This window comes from Lates calcarifer, linkage group LG5 (genome assembly GCF_001640805.2).
Source record: "Lates calcarifer isolate ASB-BC8 linkage group LG5, TLL_Latcal_v3, whole genome shotgun sequence".
NCBI lineage: Eukaryota > Metazoa > Chordata > Actinopteri > Centropomidae > Lates > Lates calcarifer.
The window spans coordinates 19,367,327-19,392,526 of record NC_066837.1 but is presented as its reverse complement, the minus strand read 5'-3'; the positions used below and the strand labels follow the sequence as shown (position 1 = coordinate 19,392,526).

Below are 25,200 nucleotides of genomic sequence, written 5' to 3'. Positions count from 1 at the left end.
AGGTAACATATATAAGACAAATTAAATGGTAACCGTTGGCAGTTGTTGAGAAATTTTACTCAAAACCACAAATTTGAACCTTGTGGTGGCAGTAGACAAATAAGTCAGGGGTTCACTAAAGTTGGTGGGGTTCATTGTCCAGGAACTATAAATGTCTGTGCCTGTACCTTGCGTGCAAATTTATCCAATAGTTGTCGGGATATTTAAGACTGGACCAAAGTGGTGATGAACCAACAAAACCATAACAGTACAAAACGTAAAATTCAAGTTATAATCTACAACAGCATCAGCTGTTTTACTGAAAAATAGAATCTCAAGGATTACCAGTTAAAGTCAGTAATATAAACTGTGTTTAACTTACAAACAAAATCAGTTTAAAACAATACACCTATGAGAGATAAATTACATCTTAAACCAGACAAATTGTCATGTAAACAAAGCAGCATTTCAAGAGGGGGCACCACACTGGACTGAAATGGATTCAACTGCTGCTTTGCCAAAGCGGTTATTTCAATAAAATCCATTGGGTCTGCAGCAAATGAGACACATAAAAATCGTTGGTGTGTATTGCCATAGGGTGTTTTAACGTAAAAGCTTGGTCAGATTGTCTGGTGTGTGAAACAAGAGAGGACTTAATGAGCTTGGTTTGATTACAAGTGCCATCTCAGGCAACACTGGCTAAGAGCACTTCACCGCAACCCAATATTCACACCAATAAATGGTGTATGTGTGTGGTGTAGCCTTGCTAAGACACATGTGTTTATTTAGCAGAATGGTACCTTGAGCAAGTGCCAAATTCTTTGTTCACTCCTGCCAGGGCCACAACAAAAACTACTGTACAGTCAGTTGTCTAAAAGATGAAACAACATAAGAGCAAAATTGTAAAGTAGAGTTATGAGCTGAGTAAAGCATTCATGGACTATTTCAGGAAAAATATTAACATTGTGCAACAATTACATGGGTGTCTGGTCTGACCAACCTCCAGATGTGTGTTTCTGTCATATCCTTCCTCTCCAACTAGAACTTTGTTCAGGTCACAACAATGTACTCCATCAGTTATAATCCTCAGAAGTGCAGATTAAACACAGGGATTATACAGTCATACAGACAGCCTGTAAACAACAGTGACAGTAAGAAGCTGTTAGCTTAGCTAAAAGACACACATGGCTGTCCACTTTGTGCAGGGACCCAGGAGTGCAGAATACTGTACACGCGTACACCAGCACACACACATAAGTCTGACGTTTTCCAACTGGAGTTATGACAGGAACAGCTCTCATGGCTAAATAAACAGCTCTAACACCTTTTTCCCCTCACGCCGTATATCCTCTATGACTCATTCCTAAAGGGCAACTATCAAATGCTGACTCACAGTGTGGACAACAACAAGTGCTCTCATCTCACTTTTGGAGTCCATTTTGCTTTTCACTGAACCCATAAACAGAAGCAAATTCTCTATGATTCAGGGTCATCCAATGGGTATTTGATGTGAAAACACAATTCATCTACACCAAGAGTGACTTAAAAAACAGAAAAAGTGAAAATCAGTTGCAGCCATAAGAAATCACTGCCAAGATAAATATTTTATTTGCCATTACAAATAATGACTTCCCAGAAATCATGTTTCTGCCGTTGTCAGTTCACCTTTGACAGTTCAACAATCATGTTTACAGGAAGTCGACTGCAAAACACTGGAGACTCAAACACGTGAAGGGTTGAAACATTAGTGTGTATGACTCTAACTTTGTTTTACAATTTAAAGTCCATCACAGCAGTCTAGACTCATGTTTACAGGGCTTTTTAAGTACAAAGAACAGATGGCTTTCAGACATCAATAATCTTTCCCTCAACAGATAAATTCTTGTGCATTGGAGTTGTTTCCTGTTGATGGTTTTGAAATTTGTCCCTCATCCAAACAAACTTCACCACTGTTTCCTTTGGAGAACACAGGGACACATTTTAAGGCATCTTACTGCATTTTAATGGACACTGGAATCAGCCCAAGTGAATAAATGCTCCAGTTCAAACAAACCTCTCAAAGGGTCAGTCTGCATAGAGGGTTGCACTGTGGATGGTGATGGTGCTGTTTGAAAGAAATCTCTGCAGTGGTGTTTGGTGAAGCAGTGATATGTTGAAATTAAGACAGGTCTCCATGTGTAACTTGGTTCTCCAGGTGCGACCATCAGGCCATTGTCGAAGAACTTAATGGTTGAAACTAGGACTCTATGTCCACAGTGTTAACTCCCATTGCTTTGCAGCCATGATCTCCTTTTTTCTATGCTAGTTTTAATGGATTACAACTGACAGACAGCTGCCATCTTAGCCAACCACATGACAAACTTATCATGTTTTATAAACCACTGGAGTCACTGTGTTTTCACAAAATGCATTGGGTGCATTAAAAAAACAAAGAGAGAGGTTTTAAGTTAAATTTGTTGGATTGGTTAAACCCTCCTGGTTCGTTGAAATATCAGGACAGAAAATGAACAGAACATGATTATTTTTCCCTCTAAAACCCTTTCTCTGCTTTCACTGAAGCCAGAGTAGCATTAGAGATGAGCTGTATGTTTATATTGTTGGGTCAGTTGGGTCAATTTTTGCCCCTTGTATTGAGAAAAAGCATTGTTTTTTTTAATGTTTACAATATCACATCGGCTTAAAGTCACTTTAGTCTCATCTTGTCTTTGTGCAAATGGATTATAAAGCACTTTGCAATCTGTGGCAGGATTAACTAGGCATTTAGATGATCTATTAGAGGAACAAAGGGAACATTTTAGAAAAGGACTGCAAGATGAACATTAACTATTTAAACACAGAAAAAAAAAAAGATTGATATTGAACTTTTCCGTTTCTGATGTGTTAAAAAATGAATCAGAGCTGTAAAACAATAGAAGAGGTGCAAGGAGAAGTATGTCACAGTCTCATCGTGCGTTGCTTCATTTAATTATCAGTGCATCAGTGATTTATGGTAATCGGTTTTGCAAGTTTCCTCCCCCATATCAGATCAAAGGCAAGGATGTCAAGTAAGCATTAATCCTGACTGGATGAAAATCCCCTGGTACCACATTATGGTTTCATGACTTCTGCTATAAATGTTTAGATCATTAATTTGTGTGTTACCCATTAAATGCATCACTGTTCTATTCAAAAGGCGTGCTACTTCCTATCCAATGCTCAGAATAACTCAATCCTAAATTCCAACTGAAATTTAAACAGACTAAAATATGATTGAACTGAACAGCTGAATTTTCAATATGAGTATCTGTGTAGCTTTAACAGGGGTTCTTGTTGGCATGCAGTAAGACTACAAGCTTACAAGCCGATAAGGAATTTAGCACGCTGTCCCCCCTTCTCCTGAACCAAACACACAGAATCTTATCAGTATCGATTGACAGGTCTTGTTTAATTAAGGTGAAGCTTACAGACAGTTATCTTACACAAGCAAGGGAGGTGTGCAGGAAGATTTCCAAGATGAAAAGGAAAGGATGAATATTTCTGTCATGTTTTCTATAAAGAAAATGTTCCTGACTGTCAGAGTTTAGAAATGTTATTAGGTCTACATGTGCTTCGGGTTTGCACTTTGAAAATGTCAGTTAGCTCTGTGATTTAGTAATTAACTGTCAACCAGTGACAAACTATGAAAGCAATGCTACAACACTGTTTTGTGAGAGAGGCTTCAGGCTGTGAAATTTCAAGGTAGAGGCTTCATTGTTTTCAGTGACAGGTCATATTCAAAATCTGCTCAGCCCTTGAATATTTTCTGTGTTGCACAAGAAGATACAAATAAAAAAAAGTCTATGGAATTTTGTCTTGCGGTATTACTTGTCCAAGTTCCAGTTTCATTCTGAGTTTGTGAAACATTCTGCAGTAAGTAGAGTAACACAGATATTGTCTGTGGTTTCAGCTGCCAGAGAGTCTCAAATTACTTACCAAATTACCAACACCGTTTTGACTCTGAACTGTATTGGCAGCTCATCAATGCTGATCAATGTTCATCAAACCAACAATACTTGCATTGATCCCTCACTGCATAAATTGAAACAGTGATCAGTCTTGGTGCTTCAGCTAACAACCCCGTTTCTCAGCCTGCGACATTCAAGCTTGGTATTTTTCATCTTAGGTAAGTCAACAGTGCAGTCCATGTTGTATTGGGCAAATACCAGTCCTGAAATCCCCTCATCGTGTATTTTCATGTCCTCACACAGAGAGGTTGACTTGTTGTAACAGACAAAGAAGATTTCCGTACTAGAGCCAATTGACTGTGAGAGCTTGGCAGAGGCGCTGACAAATTATATTTAAAAAAAAACAGAAAATTAATTTATTATTGTTTCAATTTGACAGCCAAATATTGCTACAATTTCACACTTGCTCAAGATTTCTGCCTCTTAAAAGGATGTTTTTCCTTTCCAATGATGCCTAGTGTTTGCTCATGGTAGGAATTGTTGGGTCTCTCTAAATGTGAAGAGTACAGTCCAGACCTGCTCTATATGAAAAGTGCTTTGAAATAATTTCTGTTGCGATTTGGCGGTATAGAAATAAATCTGACTTGACACTTCAAGGACATGTTTGAATCATGAAGTATTTTCTGTAGACTCAAGACCCAGTAAATTATTATTAATAGGATACAGGGGATACAAGGCATCCCTGTTCTTTCACAGACAGTGGTGAACACAGGGGAGATAATCAGGCTATGTTTGTGGCTTTTTCAAGGACAACCAAGTGAGGGACTGGGCAAATCAATACTTCGTTTACTTTAGCTCTGTGTGTGCTTGTGTATTTATGTTAGTAGTCACATGCATCATGTCCAAAAGATGAAATGCCTTGTAAACAATGAGCCCTCAGATCTTAAAAACTGACACAGAGTTCCACAAATTATGTTTTTATTGTTTTTCTATTGGTCTTTCTTAGCACTCTTAACTTGCCAGAGTGACTTATGCTAACTTGATATGCCCTTGGTTTTAATTTTAGTTGGGCGTCAGCAAGATCCTGTAAGTCTTGACAATAGCTGGAAGGCATGAAAATTACTCACAAAGGACCTCTTCTAAAACAAGTGTTTCATTTCCATGCTGTACGATGTAATTCAATAGTATTGAATAAAAAAAAAATCTTGTTTTTGCACTCTTGACATTTCCACTGTTGAGAAACATCTCTGTTCTAATGAAAGGGATCTTTGTGTAACTGAGGTCAGAAAATATCTCGCCAGTTCGCTGGCCTGTGTAATCATCATAAAGTGAGAGTCCCACATCTGTAACTGCAACTCAGCCCGTTCCATTTCCCCTAGCTTTTTGTTCTTCATACAAACCCTTCTAGAGCTCTTCCATTAGATAATGCCATTATCACAACAAAACTCAGGGCAATTAAATGCAGATTACGCTGTAATTCAGAGCCTGGTGCATTAGTCTGTGCTCCATCATGGAGCTATCTAATACACCTCTAATGCATTCAGACAGTAATATCCCTCTATAATCCTTGGTAATGTTCGGTGCTGCACCTCCCCATGGATTAACCAAACCCTCTCAGTTTTAAAAGCATTCTGATCCGTACCCAAAGTGGTGTGCACCTCTGGAAGGTACACCTTTTATTAAGTTGAATCCATGTCTCTCTGAAAAGCGGTATTTTTACCAATGTGCATTATTAGAAATAGTCTGCAAGGGGTAAATTCAGGTCCGTCAGAGTGAAACCAGTTCATTCCTCCAGTTATGGATGCTACTGACATTTGCTAGGGTTAATGTGGAAGTGAAATTTTATTTTATTTTTATAAAGAAATTTTATTGCGCTCATCAATAAAATTAAAGTGAAGTTGATGTGAAAATGGAAACACACAACATGTTTTCACATATCTGCTGTGGCCTTTTACCTTGCACTCTTGTTCAGAAAGAATAAACATCACCACAGACAGAGATATGAAGGGGAGCTCCAACCCACAAATAAGGGGAAGGGAAAATACAACAGTCAACACAGATCTGAAAAATTATATCACTGTGTCAGAATTTCTTAAAGCGCAGTATATCTGGTTGCGCATAACATGGCCTTGTCCATGTGATATGCATAACTGAAAACATGCACGCATTTATCTCTTCCTTTAAAGACGTGAATGCTGCACAGAAGCTACTAAATTAGAATGAAGACAGAATTAATACAGAAACTATTACACACCTGAATCTATTGAGCTGCAGTTTGTCTTTAATGTTCCACTTAATGTTAATGTTAACATCAGCATTCAACAAAAGCTTCATTTTTGAAAAGCTTTTGAGGACACTCCTCCTCCAACATTATACAATATACAACCTTCAGCAACTCAACACGACAAATTTCTTGTATAAAAGCCTACTTCTATGTGCCCTTACTGTGGAGCCAGATGTAATCATGTCTCAAGCTATTTTGCCAAATGATGCTCCTGTGTTAACAATGTATGATATGCTCAAATTATTAGTAATTAATTATTAGTATGTCATTGTTGGTTGAATTCTGATTGAGATAACTGACTTCACATTGTCCACAGATTTCGATTACTGCATTCTGGCAGAAAGGTAACAACTAGCCTTTCATATTTTCCTGGATGTTTTCCCAGTTGGGTGCCAAATGATATTACAGTGCAAATCTGTTACTTTTACTTTACACTGGGGCATTGTGTGTGTGTTTTTTAAATGTTTGGATATAATGACATAAAAGCAAAGGCAAAAAATAGAGACTGGAGAAGAGGAACTGCTCACCACTACAACATCCTAACACGCGTGTAAAGACATGTCACAACCATAATGACGATGGTTGAGAGCCAGACCAATTTAACAGTTCACCCAGCCAAGCATTAGCAGGAGTCTTGTTATGATCGCCACGCTCATGTTACCTCTGAATCACAGAGCTGCAGTATATGCATGATCTGTGTAAACAGAATGACAGAGAGATAAACATACAGACAAGAAAAGTCTACCGGTTGTAAATAAAAGGCTTAACAGTCATTAGCTTAAAAGAGGAAACAGAGTTGCCATCCTCATCAGCCAACAGCACACTGGCCTGAAGTAGTACAAAGTAATGATGCCTGTTCTACATCAGTATCAAAAGCGGAGGAAGCAATACATGACCAGAAAACAACAACTGCTTTTCCACAATATGGACTTTTTTATCCAGTAAAGTTTAATTTCTACTCTACACCTCAGCTGAACTCACTCAGAAATTTGTTCATGAATTCCTGTGGATCATCACTTATGCAACACCATGTCAATCCTGTGACTCAACTTAAAATCCGGTATAATTGTTAACTCTGGTTTGGGTTATTCTAGGGCGACAAGGTGTCAGCCTCAGAACCTTTGACGTGTTTGCTGTCAAACCAACCTCAGCCTCTGTGGACAATTCAAACTCTGGGGAGAAGGCAAAAGCAAGCAAAAAAGAAAGAGAACGAAAGAAAGAAAGAAAGAAATCCCTCCTCTTCAGGAAAATGTTTACCTCCTGAGCTAAAAAATACAGTTTTAATTGGCTTTCTGTCTGTCGCTGTGTGGCATGGATTCACTTCAAACGCAATGTTTTTTGGCTGAAAGTGAAACTCAAAGTTTTCAAAGGTTTCTTTTTTTTTTTTTTTACTTTTTTCCAGTCCAGATGGGAAGGCTATCATTCTCCTGGACCTCTTGATGAAACTGTAGCTTAAGTGAAAGCTCACTCGGAATTCACTGCTGTTTTCATGCAGATTTCCATCTCATTGCATCCAAGGCATGAGGATGATGGGATGAGCTTGATACTCCCTAGTTATTTTACCCCAGAAATGATTACATAACGCTTCCATCACCGAGTCCGAGGCAGGAGAAGATCATCAGTCTGCTGTCCATACCTACCTCAACACACACATGTGCCTGTATTAAAATCTCTCTGTAGTGTATTTTTTATGAGGACAGCAATTCTAAACTTGTATCAAGCATCATAACTTGTCACTTTTCCAGGATATCCACCTGTAAGGTATATGATTATGTGTGTTCCATGCATTAGTAAATAGGAAAAGATTAAAAATGATACATGTGGATAAAATCATGCCAGGAGGAAATAAAAAAAGAAAAAAATACATTAAAAATGCATGATAAACAAGAAACGATGTAGAAAACCACAAGGAAGGTGAAAGAATAAAACAACAATTACAAATCAAGCCATATGCTCTGTGTATGGATTAAGTTGTCAGCCATCACTCATCACTTTCAGGGAGCAGATGTTGACATACAGACCTAAATGGTACTTTTAATAACTTAAAACCAATCTGCCTGTGTGCATGAGTTAATGTGTGTCAGTGAGTCTTTGTACATCCCTGCATTTGTTTGTGTAAAAACTGGAGCAAACTAATACAGCAGGACGGACGACATACTGCGCATTTGGTTACACAGAGGCTTAGCGAACCACATGCGGCTGTAACTACTGGTGATGATAGAGACGATAGAGCCCAATGAAACTTATCATCATCAGGATTTTTCAGCACTCTGTAATCCATGAGTGACTTCAGTGCCACTGATGGCAGTGATTTGGAACTTTTGCTGTGGTGTAATGCACAGGAGGGTGGGGCTGTTTACTCAAGAGAAACACCTGATGTGCCTGATTCACAAATTCCCCAAGGAAATGACAAGAGAGGCGTTTGAAATCTGTTTGGGTAACTGATTGATGAAACCTGCATCCTCTTTATGAATTGCAGTAGCTCATTACTGCAAAAAGCTTTTGAGAGAGCAGATAAGCACTAGCACTAGGTATTTCAAATGCTCAGCAAAGCAACTGTGAAGAAAAGGCAAGAGCGGACAAGAGGTTCATTTCAACAGGTTTTCAAGCTGTGTTTAGGGTGAAAAACCACTCCACGTCTCTGCAGCTGCCAAGATCAAATTTCAAAGACATGAGAGGCAGGAGGGAGGAGACTAGCAGTAGCAGGAGGCTCAGAGTCATGTCGTCCAATGTTACTTCACCATATTAAGAGGAAAAATATAGGAGGTTGTGCACCCACTCACCCCTAAGATAGCTTGTTCATACACAGGCAATTCACCCTATCTATCAAAAGAAAACTCTGGAAACTATTGTAATGTGATATTTCCAAAGCCTGTTGTTTTTGACTCAGCCGGTCCTAAAAGGCATTCTTTCCTCCATTTGTTTTAAACACCCACACCCTATCACATTGCTCCTTTTTATTTTCAGAAGGAGAGGAGGATATTTCCTGCTTCGATTTTCTTCATGTCTTTATGTCAGGCCTACCTTTTAAAGCTGATGAGATAAACGCTATTAATTAAAGGTAAATTCAATCCAACCAGCAGCTTATAGAGCCACAGTGATTTGGAAGACCAACACTGATCGATAAATCCTACGAGTGCCTGGTCCCGAGACGCTGACCTCTGGGGATCTCTGAAGATCACCAGCCATTGATGTAAAACAGTGAGCTAAAACCAAAGATTTCATTTAACTGCAGAGGGAAACATGGGGTCTGTATTAAATGACAAGGCAGACAATCCAGCTTAGGGACACTGCAGCCAGAGGCCTACTTTGCATACAGACAGATGTGGGATTTGTGACTTGTCGATGTTACAGCATCCATTCAGAAGTGCAGGGAAGGACTGTTCCCTGGTGCTCACATCCAGCCCAAAAGTTAATCCCAGTGAGTGGGCACACTTCCTACGAGCAAATGACGGAACAACAGGTGGTTCCATTCACAAAAAAAAAAAAAAAAAACAGGATGAATGAGTGTTTCAATCAAGTAAAAGCTACCATTCGTTAAGCTCCCATTAAGCACCTATGATACCATTCTGCCCCTTAAAACATTACCATCAACCATCTGAGAGTAGATTTAACAATGAAACCATAGACATGGCTTTAATCATCTAAATGGATGATTTTATAAACCATTATGTCTGCTGCAGACGTCACTTTAATAAGTCAAAACTAGCCTAACTACTACAAATTGGTGCATTCTGGAAGGACACTGTATCTGCAGGGATAATGTGTGATGACACTAGGTAACACTTGTGATTGCAAGCTGCCCTTCTGTTGTTTCCGTTTGCCCACAGCGTGCCTCATCTCCTTCAAATTCAGTTATGTTCCCACACTTCCCTGAATGCCTTTCAACAACACCCAAACAACTCGGCAAGACCGCTGCATAAGAGTAGGTAAGAGCGGGCAACATACGAGTCTGACTTTCCAGTCGAGAAAAAACATGTCACACCCCTTACTGGAAATGCAAAATGGTTTGTGGCTGCATTGCATTATGCTGTAGAGTATACAGGCTGCTGTCAGTGCAGAAACAGTATCACAGTTCTCTTCCAAAATGATTTTTTTTTTTTTACATGTAAGATTGCTAAATTGCTGCTGCAAAACAGTGAGTCATAAAATAAGCCACTGCTATATTAGTCCTGGGAAACACTCATGTCTTACTGGTAATAAACAGTGTCATATGCTTTATGGCTGTTTTATGGCTGTCACGTGTTTTATGGTCATCTATTACATTTAGATGTTACAGTGCCGGAGCAAAATAACGAAAATAATTTCCCATGATGAATATGACAAATTCAAGCCCTAGCTAGGCAAGATAAATATCAACTGTAACCATTCTAGACAAGCCAAAGGGGGGGAAACACTATGAGCTGAGACTAAGAGACTTTGGCTCACCATGCCGTATCTGCATGCTCTCAACCTGAGTCCATTATGACCAAACTGCCAAATGCTTCCTCCTGCAGGAGCTCAAGGTCCCAGAGGAAATATAGAGCAGATGCCACAACATAAAGCTCTTTAACCTTACTCTACATGGGAATACTGTCCACACAAATGTCTTCCACATGCATCAGTGCAGGCAAACACACGTTAACACATAATTCTGCTTTACAAGTCAATGCAGAAGCTAAAAGGGCTGTTTTGAAAGTAGCGACAGACTGCAGTGTTGTATGTTTACATGAAATGTAACATTCATCCAATAGAAACTAATGAATGATACTCAAGTGTGGTTCACATTATTCCATCAGTGTGTCAGAAAAACACCAAACAGCTGTTTGTATCAACTCTGGTTGTCTTCAAGTTTTCCCACATTTAAAAAGTGTGGGCGTATTATTGAGACGGTCGGTCAGTTTTCCCAGGAATTACATGTGAAGGGTTGGAGACATGGAGACTACTCCAGTATCAAGCAATGATATGTGTGGAATTGCACAGCCCATCATTAAAAAAGGCATTACTATGTAAAAATGCTATTCCATCTTTGTTATTACTGTGACTGTGTGTAGGAGAAAATTTAACATTTGCCAATTTTCTCTAAAACTAAATAACTAAGCTAACTTTACAAATTCTGTCACTCTAAACATGGAAAAAAAATATGACCTTTATAGTAAAAATAGATGCATGTATTCTTCTACAGAAGATACCAACAGTGGAAGAAGGATAAAACTAACACACTGAAAGCCCATTAAAATAAATGGGCATACCTTAGTTAGACGTGAAGAGGGCTGTGGGCATTAAGGTCAAATCCTGTGTTTGAGGCAACAAACACACAAATCCAGGAGCTCTGAGCTGTCTGTCAAAATTTGACTAAAAAGCCCCACAAGGCTTTGCCCTAGCTGTGTCTCTCATCTGACAGCGAGAGGCAGAAAAATCTGACCATCCAAATTCCATGTGACATCAGCATGACAGCAGGAACACGGACGTCATCCCACCTGGGACTGCTCAGTCAGTCCCCTTCCTGCACTCAAATCCCCTTATCAAACTGTGAAACAGATTTGGGCTGCATCATGACAGCATGCAATCAGGAACCGAACAGGGCTCTATTATCTCATGACATGCAGGTGTCAGAGGATGTATTTCCCTCCTTGCAGGAGCCGTCCTGTGCCAAGAGACAAGGAGGTTTGCATCAACGTGTCGTCCAGGGCTCCATGGGAGCCCAGGAGGTAATCTAATACAGACTCAGAAACGTAGAGAGAAGCACTGCAGCAAGGGAGCAACAAACATCACAACACCATTTAAAATATTGACATATTTGACTGAACATCAGTGCTCAGGCACATAAATTTTAAAGCTATGTTTATAATGAATGCTCATTCTGCAAGCACTGGGATTTACATATTCCAACACACTCCCTCTAGGCTGACAAATATGATAAACAGCAGCATTTTTTTCTGCAAACACTCGCTTATGTATAGTGCCAAACATGTGAGAGCTATGAGCCATATTTTGAACGCAACACGACATTTCCCCCAAATGCATAGTGGGAATTCAGGTGATAAATAATGCAGACCGCCATGATGGATTAGTCTAATCTTAATGCAGCTGGTCTGCATTGATTGTTGAGAAACAGGAAGAGAGATGAGAGGCTTTCAGGGAAGTCCAAACTGGCCTTACAGTTTACTTTGGCAATGCTATATCTGGTCAGTTTTCATTTCAGTTATTTTCAGTTACTATTAAGGCTTTATTCAGCTGGTGTTTAACGACAAAACACCTAATTAGGAAATATGTATGTCTGTTAAAAAGCATTACGCTTTTTTTTTTTAACAGTGAGGCTGCTCAAAGGCACTGTAAACTAGCTGTCCACCATCTCATACATTTTTAGCCATATGCCTTACATCAATTTTATCTAGAATTGTGTTGTGATTCACGCTTGTGCAAATCAAAACATATAATCCTCTGGAACAGATTTATGCTAATAGAAAACATTAAAATCTATATCTCTGCCAGTTTACAGCACCCAGTATTCCCAAAACAACACATTCATCCAAATAATGCAGAGAGATTAAACAAGAAAACTGAAATTATCTGTATTTTTTGTCCTTGATGACAGAATATAATCAGCTCAGTATTTTTTCTGTTAAGTATACAGCAAAATTACATCTGTTCTACAAATACAGGGAAAGAGGTCAGACAAACTGAAGGAATTAATTCAGTTTTCAGCATAACTGAAAGAGGATGTGATGGTAGCGGCTAACACTTACACAACTAAATGGGTCAAATTTGCAGAATGGGCCAAAATAAGAATAGCTTTCAAGTGAGGTGGACAATGTCAGTTTGGTCTTAGACAATACTTGATATTATAGCTTCTTTTCTTTCAGAAGAGTGGTGTTGCATCACAACCACCAGTGCTCCACAGACTGTAGAATTAAGGCACAGTTTGTGTATGCAATGTTGCTGTCCATATTTATTCTGCAGGTTACTGCTGTCTCCAGCTGAAGACTGAGTGACCACTGACCAGCCAGACAAAAATGAGCAGCACATAGTTAATGAGGTTTTCAAGAGATTTTGTGTGTTTTCATTGCCGTTTCATTCTCGTCTGACAAGCCACTCCTGAGATCTCCACCTCCAGAGCTTGGAGCTTGATGCATTGCTATCACTGCCAGTGAGTAACTCACTGCCCCATTAATGTTGAGTTTACAGAAATCTTCACTGCTTTTTGTGCTTATTGACCAGACAGTAGTGTGGACAGAAAACAACAAAAACTGACAGCTTAAAGTTGTTTTAACTACTTTCTATGGTGAACAGTGATGAGTCTTTTACAGCTCGGGAGGCTTTAGGACTAAGCTGTTTTAATGCTGGGGATTCGCTAGAGCAGCATTAGTTATTATGGTCACTGTCAGAGAGGCCATATCTCTCCCTGTCCCTTTAAATATTGCACAGGTCATGGTCATGATCACAGTGCACAATTTAAAGCTGTCAATCACAGTAATGCTAATTATATTTTAGGTACAAGTGTCAGTGAACGTGACACGCTTGTTCCAACTGTAATAAGGAAAATTACCACACCTGTACTGGTACAGTGATATTGTTGGTTGATACTGGTGATAACAGCCTTATCAGGATACACATTTACTATTTTTATGGCTTAGGACAAAATGCAGATCTATAGCAAGTATATCTTTGCCCTGAAATTCTTAATAGACTACTACTTCTTAATGACCACTATAGCAAATCACATATCAAACTGTTTAATTCACCCACACAGACTTATCAAAAAAATGCTACTCTTTGGTCAGTGGTAACAGTGGTTTTGTCATATAAATATCTTTCATACTAAAATCTTGTGAAATTCATAATTAATAACAGAAGCTACTATATGCTCTGTATTTAAGTAAAGGGTAATTAGATGAGTGGCATGCATTCTTTTTTCATGTTTTTTCATGCACTGTTAGACTGTATCAGTTTACTGCTCTGTCTTTTTCAACTGACTGAACTGGATTTGCGACTCTGCCTCTGTTTCCTTTGTGTAAAAGACAAATACATGTCTTTAGAAATAACCACCAGTGGCCGTCAGTAGGGTAACAGAGTTTATATACAGCAGAACATGTGGATTTAGTTGAAGCCAATGTGCTGAAACTGAAACAGTATAAAAATTGCAAAATTACCAGTTGAAACCTAAAGTTCCTTTTGTAGTGCTATCATCTGACTATCTTGATTGTTTTGAGAAAACAACATAAAGAAGCTAAAAATCATAAACCAGCCACAGGGGGTGTGGCTTGACCGTAAATCCCGACTCAAGTCACTAAGTAGCTAACATCTGCAGAACTTAACCGATGTGTGTGTCCCCAGACAAAAGCCTTATGTAATCACACAGTGGCTATCTAAAAAGATAGGGCGAGTGTCCTCCTATAAACAGAACCGACGCTATGCATAGCAGTGTATCTCTTCAGGGGACCGAGAAGCAGCTCTAAATATAGCCTATGGTGAACTCTGCCCCCTTCCCTCTCCGTCTCATGAACACACACGCGTGTGCAGACACACACACACACACACACACACACACACGTCATGATGCCTCTTCTCTGCTCTGCTCCATTCAAACAATCTCTAAATCTTGTATCTTCATGTCTATCTAACTCTGGGCCAAACCAGTATCAAGGAAGAAGCAGTTGGAACATTTTAACCCTGAGAGCACTGCCACGCAACATTACTGTATAAAGTGTGTGTGTAGAAAGAGAGGGGGGTAACGGTCATGTTGGAGCAACCCCATGGGCAGCCACCCAGGGCAGAGGACACTGTAGAGGGCAGTTTTCCAGCAGAGAGCCCAAGAAATGACAGAGAAAGAAGCAACTAAGTGCCGAGAGAGAGACGAAAAGAGAAGAAACAGGGAAGCACAGATACAAAATTCAGCTGTTGGCATCAAAGCTTTTAGCACTGAATCTGCGTCTTTGTTCTAAGTACGATGCTTTACAACAGAGAGGGTAAAAAAGAACAGAGACGATGGCACAAACAAAGGCACGGCCACTAAGGTGGCAGAGATAAAGCAACAGATGCAGCAGGGTGGTCTGTGGATTCACATCCGTGACTGACTGAGGCTGAGGGCTTATGAGAGAATCCTGGGACCACAGTAAACAGGGTTTTCATTTCTCGGTCACAAATCTTTTCCTCTCAGAATCAGTTCTTGGAGGGCCAATTGAAGGAATGAAATTTAAGCTTTTCATGGCTGAAATTGTTACAGAAATGGAAAAAGAGGCACAGGCTGTGCCCTTTTTTTCGTTCGAAGTTTGCGTCATTTCCCTGTACTTGTGTCAGCTAATAAATACATAAACATAAAGTGGAGAAACAAAATCTGTGGAACCCACAAATTTTGACACTGAATCTTCCATCTCGTTAGTTTTCTGCTCATTGCTGTAACACCATTAAATTACTATAATTGCACAAAGCACACATCTCTGAAAATAAACTGTTGTACTTCTACATATCAAATACATGGAGAGTGATTTTGATGTTTTACTTTCATAATGTCTTTTGCTGCCTACTGAAAACACAATTAAAAATACCTGCTTGACTATTACACTGAGGCACACATCAGCGTGGTTTATTTCAGGCCACCTGAGGTCAAAATTGTAATAAACGCTCACGTCTCACATGAAAAGATGGAGTTTATTATCAGCTGTGTAACCCCCTGGAGAAATATAAGCATGAACCAATGTATCACCGTGATGGAACTGTGGCGCTTTCAAGATGCTGGTTGCTTGCTGGTGATGTCCATATTTTCATGACCATGTTGGAGAATCCGCAGTCATTACACTAGAACCTTGCAATGATATGTAATGAATCCAGGCCATAGTTTAGATAAGCTGTCGGTACTACCACTAACGATACATTGGTGTTAAACCTGGAGCATTATAACCAAACCTCTATTTGAGACACTTTGCCTCTACTTCATGATGTGGGACTCAAATGGATCATGCACTGTTTAACCAAAGATGAAAATGAAAGATAAAACAACAATAAGAAGTGAAAGTATGGTGAATTCATGGGCCAGCCAGGAAGGGGACCATGGACACTAAGGGAGTTTACCTTTCCACAGACTGTCAACAGAGGCCATACTGGGATGATAATGTGGCGGATGTGCACAAGGATATACTGAACACTGTCCAAACACTGAACAGCACAAGGTTAACAAAGTCACTGTGCATCAATGGAGTTTGGCAGATAAAACCATTTGTAGTCATCATTATTTGACACTATCAAAGTTTGATGTAACACATCAAAGAAGACCACTAACCATCAAAAGAGCAAAAAGGCAGGGTTGGTTTAGGTATGGGTGGCAGGTTGGTTAGGGCTGTCATAATGCATGCTGTCAGGCTCATATTGTAGGACAGTTTTTTCCATCCTCATTACAGAGTCACAACCATACCAATTAACAGCTGGCCCAAACTGCATGTCGCAAGCAGGCTAAAACAGGGGTAAAAAATGCACCACCATTGATCTGAACATGTCACTCTCACTTCACATGTATGGTTGGACATCAAGTAATCTTCTCTTTTGGGGAGGCCAACAGCAAAACTCATTAGTTTCTCCTCTTGTGCATCAGGGAACATTGGAATGCTTCGGGTGAAATTCAGTTGTCTATAGTCTGCCAATAAATGTCAAATCCACTGAGGAACTCAGCGGTCCTCCAGAAGAAACAATTAAGAGAGAACAAATCGATTGCATCAACACTGCAGAAATGATCTGTGTTATGAGACTCAGACTTCGGCATGAAACTTCTACAGTCACTTCGGCACTGGAATACCTTTTCTCCTGGAATACCAAGGTACCTTAGCTTTCATTTATTCCCTTCTTTTCTCACATCCATTTATCTTTCTGTTGAAAAGTGGCTTCTATAAGGAATCTCATGGAGACATTTTAAAATTATAGTCAGTACAAAGCAGCACTTTACAGAGGTGTTTTTAAACTGATTTTGAATTCACCAAGAAGTAGTTTTAGGATCTAACTAATGATTTCCTGCTTCAGTCAAAAGAGACAATAGTGAGCATTAGCTGAGTTTGATGGACTAAAAAGCTTGTTATTAATAAAATCTGATATTGGATCAATAATGTGAGACTGTATGCTCTACTAATGGCTTTGTGTTTTAGAGTGCAGTGGCAGGACACAATGGCCTCGTGAAACCAACTACACCCTGTTAGAAAAGCCATTTTAAGACAGAAAGTCTGAACTGGCTAGAGAAGCTGGAGCAAGAAAAAATATACTACACTGACACTTCATTCAGTAAGTGTCTGCACAGGTGCCCATGAAGCACACACTTGACCCTGAAACACTTAAGGAGGGATGCTTAATGGCCAACGAATGACTGTGGCTAACTATGAATATGTTTAGCTGAGTGAAGGTGAACCAGGTCAAGAGACCAGAATTACACTGTGGGATTAACCCCTTGGTAAATCGGGACATCAAGAGACAAAAACCAAATGAGAATCCCTAACCCTCAACCCCTGACTGCAAGGCTTCCAGAGACAGACTTTGTGCGCTCAACCAGATCTGAGTGGGTAAATCTGCTGAGTGACACTGGTACAAATTGCCCGGCTGTATTACAATGTCAACTAAATGGTGATTTGAGACACCTCGCCGCACAACCGACGGCAGCAGGCCAGGGACCTGAAATGCGACTCCACAGGAAAAGTAGCCAGGAGACGACAGACAGATCGTTCACAACACAGATACCATCTAGAAAGGTGGTTACTGATAGGCTTGTTTGTTTCCACAACATGAACTCTCCTCAGCAGTAACTTTGCTCTAATATGTCATTGCAAGTGTCACACTGAGAGTGGTTTGATTTTTTTTCCCACCTCCATTTACATAAGTTCACGTTCAGCACTAATAAATAAACTCTAATGATTTGAATGTGCTGCTCAGTGGACAATGCTCACATCTTCCAGTATACCCTCACATCGTGCAGTGCAATACAGCATTATCACTACATCCTACACACATATATAATATCATTAGTGCTGCAACTCAGAGTTGTTTTCATTAATCTGACAATTACTCCCTGGATGATCTGATTTCTGATTTGTCTGTAGAATGTCAGCAAATAATCAATTTCCCAAAGTCCGAGTTACGTTCACACTGTTTGTCCAACCCACTGTACAAAACCAAAAGACACAAAGTGCATTAAAGATCATAAAGAAAACTAGGAAACATTCACATACCAGAAGCTGAAACCGATTCAATTTTGGCATTTTTGCTTTAAAAACTTAATTGACTAATAAATTCATTGACTTATTATTTTGATTCTTATTCCCAGTTTGAGATTATAAATTTGATTTAAAAAAATAATCACACAAGCAAAAACACAATACATGAGCTCGCAAATATAACGTTCAAATTTGATTCAAAACTCACAACACTATAAACAACACTTGTGATGCAACACAAACCCGCCCTATTCTTGGAAAAGGGACATTTTGCAGGGCTGAAAGTTAAATGTCACTCTTGTTACAGAAATGCCACTCTCCAGTTTATCACTTTGTCATTTTCAAGCATTGACTGTGAGGCTCGCCGTCTCTGCTGGAGGACCTGACCCTCATTTTATAGAAGCTTAAGATTAATATTTGATGGCTAAACAGATAGCGTATTATAGAGCGGGGACCTTTCTCTCTTTGAATAGCTGCAGTGTAACCAATCACCTTCATCTTGATAAGTCAGACATTATTTATTCAGCAGCCCGAGGCAAGGATTTATGGTAGAACAAAATAAGTGGTCAGTTAAGGAGTTTAGCAAACGGCCTCTGTGTTTCACACAACAGAAAAAGCTCCAGAGCACCGTTTGTGTTCAAGACCTCTTTCATGCAGCACTGCTGTTTTCTGACTTCCTTCTAATCATTCAGTTTTCTCATCTCCTGTACCAAAAGCAGTGTGACCGTAACAATGAGGCAGGATGAAAATGACAATTTGCTGTGAAAGCAGAGGAGGCGTGTTGGCGGATACGCTGACGATATTGTCAGGTTATGCAAAAACACGTTAAGCTGTCAACACTCCGACACCTTGGACTGACTCATTGCTGAGCCTGGTTTCACCCAAGTGGGAGCAAATACTGGAAGCCTGAGAGCAGACTGCATCTCACCTCTGCGAGAGGAGATCACATAGAGGATGGGGTGACGGGTTGTTGATGGATTTACATGCAGACATGGGTTAATATGCGTGGTCCTATACAGTACAGACAAAGGCCCCTGCAGACACACGAGAAGCTATGAACCATCTAAATTTACTGGTATGATGAGTAATAAGACTTCTGTATATCTCACTCACTGATGCTCTCAGGAGAGGAGCTTCTGAATCATTGAGATCAAACGCCTTGCATGGCAGAGTGTTTATGTTTAAGTCTCCAACAGAGAGAGACTGTCTTCTGCTCCCTAAGAAGAAATACATCAAGTTTTTCCAATCAAGTCATTCGCTGGATGTAAAGTTTATTGTTCTGACTCTTTACCACTCTATCATCTCCCTTTATCACACTTATTCCAGATGACATTGTCAATAGTCAACATGTGATAGTACTGATGTTAAAGGCACCTTGTTTCGCTGTGTAGCAGTGTTTTTATGAGTGGATCACTGACTTGTTTGTTTGCATGCAGGACGCACATATACAAGTTAGATCCTGACATTACTTCATGTCATTCCACTGATCAACAGTTGGTTACTTTAACATGCCAGTGAATTTAAAAATGCACCGACAAAGGCAGCAAAGAAGAAAATCGCAAGCAAGGAAACATGGATGTAAACAATGCAGGCTTTGAAATTATTTTAAAAATGGCTTTGCAAATGTTTCATGAGGAAATGTACTTCACACATTTGTTGAACTTCAAGGATATACACACAGTGGATTTAGTGAGGAATACTGAATATAAATGTAACTTTTGTTTGGCACCTTTAATTCAGTGTAAGAAGTCCTGCAATGCACTTCAATGCTGCCTGTAGTGTATATACTGAGGAGCTGACACACTAGAGACATTAAGTGTCTATAGCTAAGTGAAACAGGAGTTTGACATCATCTGCACTGTTACCTGGGCACTCGCAGTCAGAGTCAGACCTTGGCAAGCCTAAAAGTTTCCACATCAGATGAGGAATTCTGAGAGTCGATGCATGCTGAAACTCAAAATGGCGGGTTGATAGGAAATCTACCTTCAGTGTGAGGTTGGCGACTAAGGAGCTGATGCGAGCCGCAACATCTCTCCATATTTGTGCACGTTGTGCTTCTCTATCCTTCTCTCTTTTTTCATCTTTGACTTTCTGTCCCACCTTTTCTGTAAAATACGTGCCATTCTTTTGTCTTCAGCTTGCACCGCTGAAAGCCAACACGCTCCCTTTCTGCCAAAGTGATCCCTTCCAACAGGCCTGTTTTTACTAAGCAAAAGCTTCACATATTAGGAAGCACTTCACTAATAATACCTTATTTAATTCTGTTTATCACTGAGATAATAATTTTAAATGTAATCTAGCACCATATCACAAGTTTCACAGAGACTGCTCATAGTGTCATAGATACCCTAAGCATTAATTCATGATGTTAGACCCCAGAAATGAACAACAAACCCCTCTCTACACTGCCAGCTATGCTATAAAATTATGAAAGACAATGTTATTCTAGGCTGATTCCTTCAGGCCACATGATTTAGATGCATCATGACCACAATAACACTACCCTGACTGTGGGTAAACAAATAATCTCATGTTTGCAAAATAGCAAACAAATCATGAGGAGAATGGAAATAGTGCTGGTGCATGAAAATGAAGTTTATGAACATTTGGACACAATAAGTTTGATGAATATTCCCTCTAGGCTGGGGTGGTCAGCTTGTTCATAATTCTGTTACGTTATCTTTGATATGTATCTGTGATTCTCTTCATAAGACAGGCCACCAAATGTCCTTCTCTTATGTTAGCTGCATAAATTAAATGGAGCTACTGTGTCAAAAGCATCAGACACAATAGGAAAAATATGAAAAGATCAGTCCTAAATGTGATGGTTTATGTGACAGGCTTTACAACAGTGGAGTGTAAAGCAGCAAAGGAGTAACTATAATACTGTATGTCACACACAGAGATACACACAGCTCTCATAATGTTTGAATGAGTCAGATGTCAGTCAATGTTATATTACCTTGGCACTGGAATCCTTGTTTTCCAAACCCCCTGTGAAAACAAAGAAGGCTGAATTAAATAGTGGTTTTCTCTCTCTCTCTCTCTCTCTCTCTCTCTCTCTCTCTCTCTCTCTCTCTCATACACATAGCACATTTGTTCATTCATACATAGATCTGTTTGTTAATTCCAGGGACAGGGTGTTGCACAATGTACACCACTACTGAACAAGAGGAATGTGGAGCTAGTGGCATTTATTACTATTGTCCCCAACCAAAGTAATGAGACAAATATTCAAAAAACACAACTTTAAACTAGACTTTATGACCAAAAGTGTGTGGACACCCCACTGTTTTTCATAGTTTGAGATAGGTTCTCTTAATTCTAATAAAATCTTGCTGTGTCAGTGTACAGTGATATATTTTAGACATTAGGACCTTTAATTTGCAGAAAAGAGCCTCTAAATTCAGCCCCATCCAACATCTCAGGGATGAACCTAAACGCCAAGCGAGTGTCAGACCTTATTGTCCAGCATTTGTGCCTGACCCTGACTAATGACTGTGACCGAATGAAGCGAGTTCAGAAATCTTACAGAAGGTCTTAGCAGAGGAGTGGAGGCTGTTATAGCAGGAGATAAAAACAATGGACAATCAGATATGAGCAAAATGTTCAGGTGTCCACATACTTTTGGCCATATAGCTCTACTGCAGTCTAAGTAATTGTCAGGGCAGAAAACTTGTTTTTAAACTGACACTTATTAGCACATATATACACAATATACGTAGATTTCATTATGCATACATAAATACTGTACGTGCATGTATTTTTAGTATATTCCTTTAAATGACAGGTCGAAAGAGCATTATTTGTTTCTATAGCTCCGCCTGTAACAAAAATATCAAACCCCAGGACTCAAACTGAAACTAAAAGTGTGAGATAAATGCTGACACCTAAATATAACACAGCTTCCCAAAGAAGATTCACAATCTTATTGAACATGGAAACCAGAATGAAGGCGCTCTCTGCCTTAATTTATAAAGCAAAACAACAAGATGTTAGCTTAAAGTTTCTGGAGTGTTAAGGAGTGGAGTTTAGAAGGACAAACAATGAAGGTTATAAGCCACTAGCTATAAAGGTCCTGAGATCACACTCCCACCTGTACCAGCAGAGGGTGATTGCCAACGTGGGTGCAACTCTTACCAAGTTGTCTACAAGTTCACTCCTCTCACAGTTGAGATATTACTAAGTTGATATTTCACTAGAAAAACCTCACAATAACAAGATATTTAAACACCTAGAGCTAAACTGAAGACTACACAGAGGTCTGAGAGGTGACATTTAACACTATGTGATGACTTTCTCAATGTCGAAATATTAACTTCTGATTATCATATCACAGACTGGGAGAAAGAAAAAAGAAAAAAGAAGGCATAGTGCATAGTGACCCAAACATGTACTTAGAATAAGTCTGGATATAATTTTGAGAAGTTAATGTTTTGTCATATTTTCCATATACATTTTGTCTCCATGAGCCACTTATGGAAAGAACAGCAGCATAAAGGCAGAGCTGTGCACCTCTGCCATTTACTGCCCACTTCAAGCGTGTTTCAGCTAAACATCATGTGCATATGTCGAAACATTTCACTGGGGAAAGTGAATTTTTTTTCCGTACAGGTTCTCACTGCCAGTAAACTACAGAGTCCCCAACCCACCCACCCACCCAAAAAAAAAAAAAAAAAGCTGGTGAGGAGCTGCACCAGAGTTTTTCATCAATACTGTAAATACTTGAGTCGTTCTCCTCAGTTAAAACCCAGTAGCTGTAGGTGGAGTGTTTTAATAGCTCCGCTGCATGCCAAGGAAGGGGAACCTATTACTCATCCTGACACTTAAACCAGGACCAAATGAGTTAATCAGGAAATACACTAGGAAGAGTGGACTTTAACCGCAGGACCTGTTATCAGTTAGTCGCCTGTAAAGACATCACACAATGCCACTCCTGCAGAAATGTGTTAACTTATATTTATGCACAGTTCAAGGTGTTCTCACACACGAATCCTGGAGCCACAAACATGAAAATAACTGCTTTATTTTCACTTTTTCCTCACTGGGAATTTTCCCAGTCTGTGATTCTTTATCAGATCCTACAATCCTAAATACAAGCTCCAGTGACTCACCTAAAACCAGTCATTAAATTCAACTAATGACATAAACAACAGCCCAACTCCTCCCATATGGGACTGCTTAGAGAAAAATCTCCACAGTGTGGGATCCCTGGATGGAAATCAACTAAAGGGGTGGGGGTGGGGGGCTGAAGACTTTCAAACACCCGTGTACTGCTACTTCACCAGTGAGAAAGTCTGCCAGAGATGTAGGGATTGCAGGATTAAGGAGGGAAAGTTAGCCTGAAGTTGTGTTACATCATCGAGCAGAGTGTAGCCTACTCGACCGAAGTTATCCAATATGCAACAGGCAGCAGCAGTTCAGGGGGGTGGAGGTGGGAGACGGAAGCCTTACCAGATGAAGTCGGTGCAGTGGCTGCAGAAAGTCGGCTGCTTGAAGAACCTGGCTATGAACTTGTGGTTCTTGACTTCGTGGACGTTTTTTTGCCTCAAAGCACCTTTGCGAGCAAACCTGTTCGCTACGTCCCCGGTGGACGACTCGTTTGAACTTCCATCAGCCATGTCCCCCCTCTTAAAAACAAATCAATGCTACAGCTTCGCCTTTGCTGTCTCGAAGTGTTATTGTTAATTTTCTTTCTTTCTTTCAGTCCGTTTAGACGCGCAGCCCTCGGTGTTGAGCCAGCGGAGTGCAGAGCGGCAGTCTTCACCGGAGACACTGTATTTACTGTCTGAGGGCTTTCCCTGCCTGTCGTTACCACTGGGCTGCTCCACTGACAGCTCTGAGCGCCGTGAAGCTGGCCACGGTGGGAAAATATTACGTCCGGCCACGCCTTCAAATTAAAAGCCCATTTTCCTTGTCTTTTTTTTTTTTTTTTTTTTTCCCCCAAGTCAGATGTTTAGAGGCTGCTTTCTACTAACTTACACACAAGTGTCTACATTCATACCGGGCAGCTGCCCGGTAGGATCGCAGATGGAATGAAAATCTCTCACTGTTCAATAAGTTCAGTCACTGCAGGTTTATGTGCAGGACCGTGGTTTAGACTTCAGAACTATTGAAACCGTGACTGCAGCTCTCACCACAGAGAAACATGTTTGAAGATTAACTAATGTGTGTTTTTTTTTTATGGACATGTAATTACACACTTGTTCTGACCTTTACTCCCTGCAGTTTATTTAGCAACTGATCTACACCTGAGAAATATATCAGATGAATCAAGTGTGTCATCTGCGAGAAAAATAAGGAGAAGATTTGTTCTATAGTTGATTTATTTCTAGAAATAAATGCGAGTTAGTCTGAAGCAGCAAATGTGCAGCGTACACGTGGAGCTTTTATGGCTGAGAGTTTGCTTTGTTTGTTAGTTTAGAAATGCACAAGTAGTACAGTCAGACTACACTGTTATTTTTATTATTTGAAGTTACATATGCAATGCCTTGCTCAACTTTCAACTGAGTGGAGTTACGAGCTATACAGTTTAATACAATAGTTCCATTTTTAATGTCATGCTAAGCTTTTACTGAGACTTTTTTGGCTGTGTTTGAGTGTCCACCCCATTTACATTGTCCAGTGAGGGTAAACTATTTATACAAACCTCCCAGTATAATGCAGTACAGTTCAACAGCACCACAAACCACAAATGGATAGTTGAACAGCTCTCCAAAACTGATTCATTAAGTGAATTTTATAAGCCTCATGAAGACCGGAATAATCTGGAGCACTTAATAAACTGGCAGTTGAGTGTATAACTGGATTATAATTTGAAAATCCTCAAAGTGCCATTAAAAAATAA

The 25,200-nt window shown here is 39.8% G+C and overlaps 1 protein-coding gene across 2 annotated transcripts in view; it reads right to left on the bottom strand.

Annotated features, from left to right (window-relative positions):
* Positions 1-24,196, bottom strand: part of prkcaa (protein kinase C, alpha, a) — a 137,093-nt gene extending 112,897 nt beyond the window's left edge. The window contains exons 1-2 of one of the 2 annotated variants that reach the window (XM_018664871.2): positions 23,808-24,196; positions 21,316-21,347 (exon numbers count right to left, since the gene is read on the bottom strand). In XM_018664871.2, the coding sequence (XP_018520387.1) occupies positions 21,316-21,347; positions 23,808-23,974 (199 nt within the window). In that variant the 5' untranslated portion in view covers positions 23,975-24,196. Of the gene's footprint in view, positions 1-979; positions 1,191-21,315; positions 21,348-23,807 lie in introns of those variants that run through there. The other variant, XM_051070713.1, reaches the window with a different exon arrangement.
* Between the last annotated feature and the right edge of the window lie 1,004 nt (positions 24,197-25,200).